This window comes from Sabethes cyaneus, chromosome 3 (assembly GCF_943734655.1).
Source record: "Sabethes cyaneus chromosome 3, idSabCyanKW18_F2, whole genome shotgun sequence".
Taxonomy (NCBI): Eukaryota; Metazoa; Arthropoda; class Insecta; order Diptera; family Culicidae; genus Sabethes; species Sabethes cyaneus.
In genome coordinates, this window is record NC_071355.1 from 176,401,108 (window position 1) to 176,413,669 (window position 12,562).

Genomic DNA, 12,562 nt, shown 5'->3' on the forward strand with positions numbered 1-12,562 from the left:
TTCTCGGTAGTCATTGCGTATTTGTAGCGGTAGTCAACCTATTTTATCGGTATGCTCGTTAGATAGTCATCAAACTGAAGCATCCCTGTCACTGAGATAGGATGTGGGTGATGGATCATGTAGAACTTCACTTTGAGATATGTATATATATCATGTTATGTGCAAACAATCACTGAAGCAAGACTGGGTAAGATGTTAGCAAAGTTGCTAACCCTATGTGAGAATTATATTGAAGCGACAAATCCGATTGAAATACGAATATCATGGCCATATTTAAAGCACTACGACCATATTTTTTTAAAAGTGACAATGATGGTATACTGAGTTCTGAGGACAACCCTTCGCTATCGCTTGAATCAGTCAAAAAATCGGATACCTGCTTTTAGTTGAAGAGCTATACTTTAACAAGATCTAGGTAGAAGTAGAATTCCAGTTAAGGTCTGCCAGAATTGGGCAATGGACAGAAACATAATACCTCCCGAGGCTATAAAGTGTTTCGAGAGATACGCTAAATTTGACCGCGACGACAGCAGCGAAAATGGAGAGGAGCAGTCCGACGGTGAGTTGCCACCGTCCGACTTGATGGATTCTTCAACAGTAGCTCATCAACATTAGGAGGGACTTTGGAAGACCAGCAGCGTCATTCATGATAATTTTATCATGAATGCAAATCGCTCTAATAAAGGAGGGAAATGAGAAAATAACAATAATAATTAAAATTAAGTACATCCAAAACAATACAATAGAGGTGACAGTAACAACAATGATAGCAATATTAGTAGTAATAGTAAAATAATAGTAAATAAACATAGGAAACTGACACAGGAAACACAGCTACTGACTATAACTTCCTGCCAATTAATAATTGTAGTTTGGCAGCATAGGTATAAGAAAAAATTCCGACTCATCATAGAACACTCAAACATACATTCATACCTATACACCCATGCACACTCCAACATGCATATACATGTGTACATGTAGGGGAGAGTAGTCAAAAGTGAGACAACAGGAACAGTGAGACATCGGGAATAGCTTCGACATAAAACATACAAGATTCATGATATTTTCCTGCAAAGTAAAGTTTGTGAATCTATATCACATAATACAGTTTGAAAAAAATTTGTTAATTTTTTAGTATATTTTTCAACAAAAGTCGTTTTTGGGGGGGTCAAAGTAAATCTTATTGCGATCATTTTCAGGTGATTTTTAACGGCAAATCGCATAACTAATCCAAATTAAATTTACTACATGGCATCTCATAGGAATGAGAGATAAAAATAAAAAATATAAGACCATCGAATTGTTTGCTAACACCACTATTTCACTATTTCTTATAAAACATTCCTATTGGGAACAGTGAGACAAACAGATGTGGGTAATTTTCAAAAAAATATTTTGAGTTGAATTGTAAATCAATCCATATAAATTGATTGTAAATGAGTTCTGAAGTGTAAGTTAAAGGTCAGATAACCAGGATTTGACCTTTATATGAATATAAATGTAGATGTGAGAAAAATCGGAATTTTCAATAATGCACAACAATAATGTATCCTTTATGCACAAAAGAAACAGTACGACCTCTAAACTATTCTTTGTAACCAAAAAATATGGTTTAAGTTTAATTCTAATATGTGTCTCAGTATTCAATACTCGTTGTCTCACTCTTCCCACCTACCGGGGAACAGTGAGCCAAAAAGACACCTTCACATTTGCGTTTGTAACTATTTTATCTATTAACCAAAAGGGCTGAAACTTTTTTTCAGACAACTAGAAGGATATACCTCTCAAATGGATTGAAGACCTCGTTGGTAACTATCACCAAAAAATTTTTAAAATTTTTGGAAAAAAAGTGTCTCACTGTAGACGTCTCTCCCCTACGTGTGTGTATATTTTTCAGTGCTGTGCTGTCCATAATCGCATAACAGCCACAAATTCTATGGCAATCCCATAGAAAATGTCTCGATTACGCAAATAAAGACATCACATCATTTTTGAACACTCGTTCGTTCTAACTAGCGATAAATTTTAATTTTCATGAGTAAGTCAAAATCTCATGATTTCATCTAGGGAACTGAGTAAGCCCTCCCGGTGCTTCGGCCTGACCGGATTTGATTTAAAATCAAATCCGTTCAATTCCGCTCCATTCCGCTTAACGAGACACATACTACACGTAAAGGTAAATTATGCAATACTACATATATCTAACTTAAACTATATTACATTCTACATGCGGAACTAAGCTGTAGGATGATGCCGAAGAGCACAACAAACCACCTACCTATGGGAGGGAAAAAGGGAGTGACCTCTGACAAGTCACGATTTCAAGCTATTAAAAAAGTGAGCAGCGCGTTTTGTTACCAAAGAAATGGGCAATAACTCTGTTGTGGAATGAATGTTCTTTTCCAGACAACAAATTGAACTAATTTGAAGTTTAATTTTGCCATTGCTTGCAAATCATACACAAGTTTCTTTTTTTAATTAACTCATAACAAACCAGTTTTTTCTTAGTTTGAAACTAGTTGGATGACCATTAATGAACAATTAGTTGTTAGAAAAATTATAATTATACGTGATAGGTACTCTATGAAAGGATACATACATAAAATTTCAAAAAGTTCTTCTAGATTCTACATTTCTAAAAAATAATATTTTTAAATACATACTTAATTTAGGAGCGATAAGATCATATAGGAAACTAAGTAGCAGAATTTACCGATCATTCCTCGCTGGGTCCAGCGACGGCGGCGGCGAGCATTTTTGCTTTACGAATTTCCAATGCTTTCAACCGGTTTGCTGCTATTTTGGCTCGCATCTCATCCGATAATCCCGGTGAAGCGTCTTTTGGAGCGTTCGATGAACTTGACGGTGTCATAGTTATACTGTCCTCGCGTAAAGAATCAAAGTTCCTTTCAGAAACCGATAGATTTCCAATACCGGAAGTATTAAGGTTGCCGGCTCGTGAAATCGCAATTTGTTCCTCGAGCATGCTATCGAGCGGATCCAGAGGATTATTCAGTACATTAGATTCGTATGCTGGCTCTTCGATTTCTTCTCGTTCGTCAACCACTGGCTGTTCGAGCGTTCCCATTCGATATTTACTCATGTATGATTGCATCTCTCGCTTTTTTCCGAGACTTTCGATTTTGTCCAAACAATCATCAAAGGTCCACTTTGGAAACATTCGGTGAGCCCAGAGTTCCATGCGCTGCATGATGACCTTTAAATTTTCGGCTTCGTGTCCTTTTCCTCGAAACTTAACATTCTTGAAATAGTTTTCCATGTCAACAATTCCTCGAGGACCACGCAATCTTTCAACATTCAGCGTTACCCGGGGATTCCGAACTGTTCGTTTTTTTGGTTCCACCTTCACCGGTTCACTGACCTCATTTCCATCAGCAGCCGCTTCTGGATCGTCGTCCTTATCAAGTGGAATTTCATCGTCGGATAACACTTCACCTGCATTTTCCTCTATGCCATCAAACAGGGTTTCCAATTTAGACATGCTGCTGCAGATATGAAATATATGTAACATCCATAATACTCATGCAGTTTGAAATCTTAACATTATTTACCAAAAACCTAATCCTTCGTCCGATTCAGAAGAATGCAAGAATGATATACAGATCAAATTTGCAATTCAGATTCAGTACCTTCTTGCAGCAACTGAAAGCACATCAACACGATCAACATTCAACACAAGACAACACCGCGCGCAAATTATTCCTCTGTGTGTGTATGAAGTTGAGGGCGTTGAGGGGGTTGAATGAGTTGAATAAAACTGAGTGATCGAGCGTTCAGAATCGATTCGATATTTAGGACGAGATTGACAAGGGGTTTCTAGTAAGTCATATAAGTACGTGGTAATCAGAGATTACTTTCATCTTTTAGGAGTCGTTGAAATATTACGTAACGCCAAAAACGCCATTTTTACGACCCCCCACCCCCTTGTAACAATTTGTAACAATTGTTCCTTACACTCCAATCCATACCCGTAACGCGTAACTTTTACGGCTGTATTCGATCGCTCTGCCGATGTTTACGACACAGTAGCACAGAGAACAGACTACCAGGTAATCGACAAAAAGTGTGTAAAAGGTTTTTAAGTAATCTACGAGTAATCCTTCAATAGAGCACCCCTCGAGCAGTAAGTGGCAAACTAAATCTTGATGTCGCTGCCATCGCTGCTATGTAACTTCAGTACAAAGAAATATTGATAAAGGTGCATGGATATTTTTTGATGCGTTTGGTAAACTATTTCTGGAGGGCGCCACCGACAGATTTTACACACAAAACATTGATTACTTCTTTCGAGCCTGTTAATCTGTTCTCTGTGACCAGGCATGGTAAAAAATCGTATCAAAATGTTGTCATCGATACTCAATCACCGATTCAACTCACACAACCATCACCTTTTATATGATCACTCAGAGAGACCAAGCGTGTTCTCATAGCAGTTTGAATCATTTGTTACACACGAAACAAATTGAATATGAGCTGAAATGATTGCGATCATGCCTACTCTGTTTTTTTTTCAATCGCTGACCCTAACGAAGCGAACCAAAAGTTTGCCACTGAGCGAATCTGATCCGATTTTATTTTGTTTCTCATGTTCTCAATCGTTCATGAACCGAAAATGATTGCAATCATCATTTGAATCAGCTTTAATTTTGCTCCAATAAGTTCTGTAACTTCTGAATAAGTTACAAAGTGTTTGAATATTTGAAACATATGGAGAATAATAACAATATATTTTAATAGCAGAAGGTGGCAGAAGTGTGAATACCATTGAGTTAAAACTGAACGATCAGTGAGCGTAAGTGAACCAAGTTCAAACCGATTCCCATCGCTTACGTTCGTCTTGCGATTGTGTCGGTTCTGATCCAATCAGCATTTTTTCATATCCCTCCTGAATCATTTCTCTTTCGAGACTGGTTCGTGCACATCTAACAGCTAGAGCGAATCAGTATAGTTCTGGATCACTGCCGAGCGTTAGCGGTAGTAATCTTTTTACCTTTGACAACTTAGGATCGTAAATCAGCGATGCTCATTTGAGTGAATGACTTTTTCCATCCTTGTCTGTGACAATAGCTTAATGCAATTTAACTGACAAATTTAGAGTAATTAGTTTTTGGGTAATTTTGTATAAATTTTCTAAATAGTTTATATTTTCGATATTTTTATTTATGAAGTTACGTGTAACATTGTCGCTTAAAGCCCTCTTCCCCTAAAAAATGCGTAACAATTTGTAACGGATATAGATCATTTTGCGATGACGTCATTTTGCCGTCAAATGACACCACTTGGTGGTTTGTTTACATGTTTTTTGTTACATCCAGCAGTTTCGATTTAAAATTTCGTGAAGGATTACTGCATCAGTTGCTTTAAAATGCATGTAAGGTGCTTTTTCATAACTAAAAACTATAATTTTTGATCATTATCTGCCGGACAAAGATAGAAAATTCAATTCAAACTTTAACACCATGTAAACAAACCACCAAGTGCTGTCGAAAAAGTGTGGTTAGGAGCTCCCGTGTAATGATCTATTCAACATACCCCCACCACCTATGTGTTAATTACGTGTAATCGATTTGTGAATCGATCAAGGGTAAGTTACGGGTAAGGGTGGGGGTGTAAGAAATAATTGTTGCAAATTGTTACAGAAGGGTGGGGGGCTCGTAAAAATGGCGTTTTGGGGTTACGTAATATTTGAACGGCTCCAAATACTGTTGGAAAATTTTCAAGGGGTTTCCAGTAAGGCGTATAAGTGCGTAGTAATCAGAGATTACTTTTATAATCATTTACGAATTAATTAGGTAATCAATGGTAATCAGTAGAGTAATCAATAATAATTTTAAGAACTCATTGGTAATCATGATTAATTTATAGTAATCACAAGAGATTGATTACTGGTAATCAGAGGTAATCAGTAAAGTAATCAGTAACTTTTTTCAAAGGTGCGTAGTAATCATTGCTGTTGTAAACCCCTTGAAAATTTTTGATTCAGAGGTAACTTTTTTCCAACGTACCCCTTCGCCTGTAGGTAAGCGACGCTATATCGGTAACGTTATCGATCGCATCGGAATGATTATTGATAAATTTGACATCCCTTTGCCTTTTTGTCATTTAAGGTTTGTTATTTTTTGAAGACGCACGTGTAAAGTAAACGATCTGATCGGTGTAACAGTTTCCCGCAGAAAAAAGGATTTCAGGTATGTTTCACAGTTTCATTCTACTTAACAACCATCGAATTTTTGATTTAAAGTTCGCTAATACCGCTTGTTTCTTAAATAACAGGTTTCCACCAGTAAAAATAAATATTTCTAACCTCAAACTTTGCATCAAGTACGCTCGTAACTCGTAAACTCGTTAAAATGACTGAAACCGAAACGAAGAATGGCATCAAGGATGCTAACAAGACGGAGGAAGACGCTCCGGTTGCAACGACAGAGGAAGACACCACAAATGGCGGAAACCGGCAAGAAGAAGCTGCCCCAGTTGTAAGTACGGATGATGAAGCGCCTGCGAAAGAAGCCTCCACTGAGCATTTGACCAAATTGGAAGCATCCATCATTCGGCAACTTGAATATTATTTCGGAGACGCAAATCTATCACGGGATAAATTCTTGCTAGAGCAAATTCAGAAAGATGACGGCTGGGTGCCGCTTGATGTATTACTAACATTTAAGCGTCTTAAATCATTAAGCGATGATAAGAAAGTTATCGTTGATGCGATTGAAAAATCGGATGAAGGTTTGGTCGAAATCAGCGAGGATCGCGAGAAACTGAGACGCCATCCGGAGCGTCCGCTACCAGAGCAAAATGAAGAAACGCGAAAGGAAATTTATTCTCGCACGGTTTACGTAAAAGGATTTGCTTCCGAAGACGGAACTCAGATGAACGAACTACTGGAGTTTTTCGAACCTTTCAAAAAGGTTACCAACATAGTGATGCGTAAATATCACGATAAAGCTACCAAGAAATATTTATTTAAAGGTAGCGTGCTTGTTACTTTTGCTACAAAAGAGCAGTGCGCTGATTTTTTGAGCACGGAAAAACTCGAGTACAAAGGAAAAGAGTTGATTCGCAAAATGCAAGATGATTATTTTGAGGAGAAAAAATCCGAACGAAAGAGAAAGGACAAGAAAAAGCAGGAGGAAAAACTGGACATTTCCCATTTACCGAAAGGAGCATGTGTTCATTTGGACGGTTTTGGAAAGGAAACCAGCCGTGAAACTATTAAGGATACTATTTTAAAACTGGACGAATCTTTCGAAGTAGCGTTTATTGATTATAAGAAGACGGACAGCAATGGAGTTTTACGTTTTGCAAATGAAGGGACGGGAAAAAAGTTCGTTGAAAAATTAACCGATGGCAAGGTGAGTTTGAATATTACTTTTATCGTGTCCTTAGAAGTTTTTAAATATTTTTTTTTTGCTTTAGATAAAAATTGACGAAGAAGAAATCACTGTCCGACTGCTGGAAGGCGAGGAAGAAACTGAGTTCCTCAAAAGGGTGGTGAAAGACCAGCAGGCCCGACGACAGGCCAATAACGCACGGAATAAGGGACGTCACCAAAAACAGAACCGAAACCACGGTGGTGGTAAGAAGCGGAAGAACGACGAAGACGTAGAAGATGATGAACCAACAAATAAGAAGGCAAAGGAAGCGAACGCCTAAGAGGTGTTTGCTTCCGGATGTATTAGATTTTAAGATCTCTCAAAGCTATGTCCTTCAGACATACACTATATGGAAATGTTAGATTTTCCAAATATACCTTCCTTTTATCAGATTTATACGGTAAAAATTGTATTTTCTTCTTGATGACAATCAGTAATATGCTAAACAAATCACAGTGCAAACAAACTGCAGAGCAAAAGAGACCTGTGATGACGAATGGACGAGTGAATTGGCATTACGCGATGAGTCTGTTTACTTGTTATTTATCGTTACAAAGAGAAAATAGGGGCTAACTAGTCGGATTTTTGTAATTTGTATACGATTCTTAATCGACGCAGATTTCTGCGAAATTATGTGAGAAAAGGAACTAACTATGTCAGCCCGACTCGAAAACAATAAGACGGACCACGTGGGATAGTATTCAATAAATCATGAGAAATACTATCAGTTGGTCATCAATAGTAATATAACATAAAATGTGGTTATGGAAGTTACCTTTAATGCAAGAAATTCCTTTGGATACCTTTGTTGTTACATTGTTAATTTGTCTTCATTTAAACTCGTTTCACTAATTTTCCGGCATATTTTTCGTCGTATGATAATTCTTATAAACTTGCCTAAAGGATGCTTCTTTTACTAAAGCATGATTGATTTACCATCCAGTTCAGCGAAAGCAAAACAAATAGCTTACACTTAACCAACAACTACAAGACCGTCCTCCGGAAATTCATAGGGTGGTACTTCCAGATTGAGCGGCGCCGGTCCCTTGCGGATGCGACCAGATGCATCGTAATGGGATCCGTGACACGGACAATAATACCCTCCAAAATCACCGGCGTTCGCAATAGGAACACAACCAAGATGCGTACACACACCGATAACAATGAGCCATTCCGGTTGCTTTGCGCGATCCTACAATATGAAAAATATTACATATTTTTACACTTGCGAGTCACATCCAGAAATGAGAAAACATACAGCATCGGTTTCGGGATCTCGCAAAGTACCGGTGTTTACGGCCTGCTCAGTTGCAATTTCGGCACCCGTGCGGTGACGGATAAAAAGGGGCTTGCCACGCCATTTAAAGGTAACAGATTTTCCTTCCGGGATATCGCTAAGTTTAATTTCAATTTTAGCCATGGCTAACACATCGGCGGATGCACTCATTGATGATACAAATGTTGAAACTAGCGCCTTAGCAACATAAGCGCTGCTTACAGCCGCTCCTGTAATTACAGAGCGTCATTCTTTCATCTTGGTAAAATATGGTTTATCAAATTCTTACCGCCTACCATCAGGTAGGTGAATGCAGCACGATCATCAGCAGAGTCATTCTTTGCATTGGGTCGCTTTACCTGCTCTCGACGGTAGTCCGAGAAATCTGGCACCCGAATGTCAGTATGAGCCAGACGAATCTGACCAGTAGCTAAAAAGTAAATAAATGTGAAAATTATTTGTTAATCAAAATTAAATTTATCAACAGAGGATGATTTTTTTTCTGGCATTTAGAGAAATCAACCGTTGTTGTTATTGATATAGGTTATGTTTTTGGAGTTTGTAGATAAATAATTATTTTTATGTTTTTCTGGATGACCACAAGAAACTTGACATTAAAGAACCTACAAACGACGTAATAAACTAAAAACGATAATGTACCAATGAAGTGTAAATGCTGGTTCTATGAAGTTACATAACAACAGTTTTCATTTGTCAAACTATCCTTATGCAACTTTACGATTATAAGGAAAGTTTATTGAGGTTGTTTTCTCTAGATAGCCAAGTTTCAATGAACAACCTGCGACTCCGGATACCGCCCGGACTACGTTCCGTGGGAGCGCACAGGTCGGAGAGCTGGATACAATCGTGGTCGGTCCAGCGACGACTGGGTCTGCAACCACTTTGACCGGAACGGCGGCTGCCTTCACACCACTAGCAACGCCCTGTGAAACGCCACGGACGTAAGATAATTTTGCAAGGTTTCCAATCATCCCTAGGCGTTGAACGATTCGGTTTGGCAAGGATTTTTTGGTCAAATCTGCCTGAAATACTTCTACACTTCACCGAAGGCTGACAGAGAACAAAAAACTTTTCACTTATGATTTTGACGTTTGCATGAAAAATGGCTTAAATGTCAATTGACAGCCAAAGTAGCTGGGGCGTTATTCACAAACAGAGATGCCAGGTGATTTTTTGAAAAGTCTTCACGAATCAAGGAAAAATGTCTTCATTTGTCTGCTTTCGGCTTTCCGCCCATTTAAATTGCATGGTGAAGACTAGAGTGACTATATACAGAGTGGCGACAATGTCAAAATTGGAATGATAATTATCTGTCAGTGTCATTCCAATCGAGCAGACGGCCTATCCAACGCGTATGCAGGAAAGAGAAAGAAACCCAAGTAACAATTTCAGGCTGATCAAACGCTTTTATAGCTGATTTTATTCAACCTGTGGCTGATCTATGGTTTAGGTTTAGAAATGAAAACCTTTTTCCAGCTCTTAAACATCTAAATCTGGTGATTTTATCAAGCTTCAGGCTAATTAATAGCTGCTTTCGAAGCTGCAATGAAGCTTAATAGAAACGTTTTTGCACTTTTAAATAGCCAATTTGCGCAATGCTGTCAATTCTATTTTTAGAATGAGAAATAGTTTTGCAATCTACTTTTCCAGTCGCTTAATCAACGCTTCATCAACCTTTATGCAGCCAAAAAAAATCTATTTTTAAATTTAAAAAAATGGAACGCGTCATTTTTATTTCGCCGTCAACGCGATATTTTTAGTTTCGAATAACTTTAATTCGAACAAGTAAGCTTAGCTAATTAAAAATGCAAGTCTTTTTTCCGGGAATTGAACCCGCCATCTTTTGATCCATAAGCACTCACCGTATGACCCGCCCCATTTGCATCTGCAAAACAGACAGTGAGAATATCTTTACACCTGAAGCCTAGCCCGTCTAGCGTGAAGCAGTCGATAATGTCGATAACTGACAAACTTTTGCTGTCAGCCGAATTGCGAAATTCTATTATCTGACAGTATGTGTGCTGTGAGCCGAATGAAAACTTGGTAGAAGTTTGTAAAGCCACTTTAACACCCTTAAGCAGACTTAAAGTAGTTTGAAAGCTGTGAGCCTAATGAAAGCTTCCACTCTACATTTTAACACCTTTAAGCAGCCGTAAAACGGTTTGATGTTTATGGCTGTTTAGAAGCAGATTGTTTAGCAAAAAAAATCCGCTATTAAGCTTTTTTATCAGCTTTTGGGAGAGGACTGGTTTGAAAAACTTCAAGTAGCTTACACATCGCTTATTTAAACACCATTTGAGCGCTTATTTTATGCAGCGTTGATCGCCTTAAACCAACCCGTAAACAGTCATTGCTCTTGCAATTCAGCTACCGTTGTTACTTGGGAAAACCTTGGATTGACCGCATTGCATACATTTGGGATGACTTGTCGCCACTCTGTATATAGTCACTCTAGTGAAGACATGTCTTCACATGTCTTCAAGTGAAGACATTTCATTTTTTTGTAACAAAAATGTCTTCAAAATGAAGACATGTCTTCACTTCTGGCATCTCTGTTCACAAAAGACGTCTGCTGCACGGTAAAAAATCGTCACGTCCATTTTAAGTGTTCTTGCATTTAAATCAATTTGTTGTGCAGCACTACAAATCGAAGTGATTTAGTGTTGATTTTTGAGAGTTTTCAAATTTTTAAACAAGAAACTATCTATTGAAAACTATTCAATGGATATCACCATCGAATTGTAATGCATATCTATAGAATATGCAATTATTTTTTTCGTAATTTACAAATGTCAAAAAATGGCGAAACATGAAAGCAGTTTTCACCAATCGGAAGCAAAATTAGAAACCTAAATGGAGAAAATACGTTTTCGTTCCAAATTATTGCTCTTCTAGAGTGTAAGTGTAGCGAAATTATACCTGTGATCATAATTAATAAATTGCTAACTGTTTTCAGGTTATGGAATTGATCACACGAGCATTGATTGATAGCAGCAATCAACCCGAGATCAACTTTATTTAGACATCAGAGTATTAAACACAGGAATCCGGTTACTATCAGCGATTGAGGTTTTATTTGTATTATGTTTTGTATGTAATTATGAATATAATTATGTAATTGTTCAATTATGAGTAATAAATAAAGCAGCTTTACGAAAAATCAACATAAAATCCTTTCTATCCATTTGACAGTTCAAAAGTTCAAAAGAAAGCACATTCGAAATTAAAGTGATTTTCTGTTGATTTCATCATACTTTGTGTTGATTCATTTTCAATAAATTTTCATTTCGAATTGTAATGTTTGGCAAGTAGTGCGAATTCAACGGTAAATCACTTCGCTTCAACGTGACAATTTTTTACCGTGTGCTTTATTCAAGCAGTAGGGTGCCTTTAAATACTACGCAATATCAAAAATGCCATTTTCACGAACTTCCTTCTTGTTACAATTTGTAACAATAATTTCTCACACTCTTACCTATAGGGACAAGCGTTACGCCCATTCTATTTTGGACATTTTCCATTGGATATTGCCGTAAAAGTCCAAAATAGAGTACGCGTCCCGCAATTCCTTGTCGCTTTCATCGATGACTTCTTCCGGAATCGTTGTCGATGCTGTCTCATTTTCGTACAGGATGTCTGGTCCTCGAAACCAATGACTATCCACATTGCAGACGTGTCCCTTCCCCCACTTGATTGCTTTGTCAGCTACGTTGACCTTGGTCGAGATCCATTGCCATTCGTCGATACTTGACAGGCTCAGAATTTCATTCACTCTGAAGGCTACAAACTGCCGATATCTTCGAACGTCTGATTCGATTCAGGAGTGAACAGTCGATGAACAGTAATGCTGCCATCAATTCCATTC

The 12,562-nt window shown here is 37.8% G+C and overlaps 3 protein-coding genes across 3 annotated transcripts; 1 reads left to right on the plus strand and 2 right to left on the minus strand.

Annotated features, from left to right (window-relative positions):
* Positions 1 to 2,719: 2,719 nt before the first annotated feature.
* On the minus strand, positions 2,720 to 3,505 carry LOC128740435 (protein TIPIN homolog). Its single transcript, XM_053835975.1, has one exon. The coding sequence runs from the start codon at positions 3,503 to 3,505 to the stop codon at positions 2,720 to 2,722; it is 786 nt and encodes a 261-aa protein (XP_053691950.1).
* Positions 3,506 to 6,141: 2,636 nt separating this feature from the next.
* LOC128742554 (la protein homolog) lies at positions 6,142 to 7,795 on the plus strand. The gene is made up of 3 exons (XM_053838952.1): positions 6,142 to 6,212; positions 6,298 to 7,379; positions 7,444 to 7,795. Exons 2-3 carry the CDS (start codon positions 6,375 to 6,377, stop codon positions 7,678 to 7,680), a joined length of 1,242 nt encoding a protein of 413 aa, XP_053694927.1. The 5' UTR covers positions 6,142 to 6,212; positions 6,298 to 6,374; the 3' UTR covers positions 7,681 to 7,795.
* Positions 7,796 to 8,142: 347 nt separating this feature from the next.
* Positions 8,143 to 9,771, minus strand: LOC128741615 (cytochrome b-c1 complex subunit Rieske, mitochondrial). Its single transcript, XM_053837562.1, has 4 exons — positions 9,476 to 9,771; positions 8,966 to 9,106; positions 8,659 to 8,906; positions 8,143 to 8,592 (listed from the first exon to the last, which is right to left on the minus strand). Exons 1-4 carry the CDS (start codon positions 9,666 to 9,668, stop codon positions 8,374 to 8,376), a joined length of 801 nt encoding a protein of 266 aa, XP_053693537.1. The 5' UTR covers positions 9,669 to 9,771; the 3' UTR covers positions 8,143 to 8,373.
* Positions 9,772 to 12,562: the final 2,791 nt, after the last annotated feature.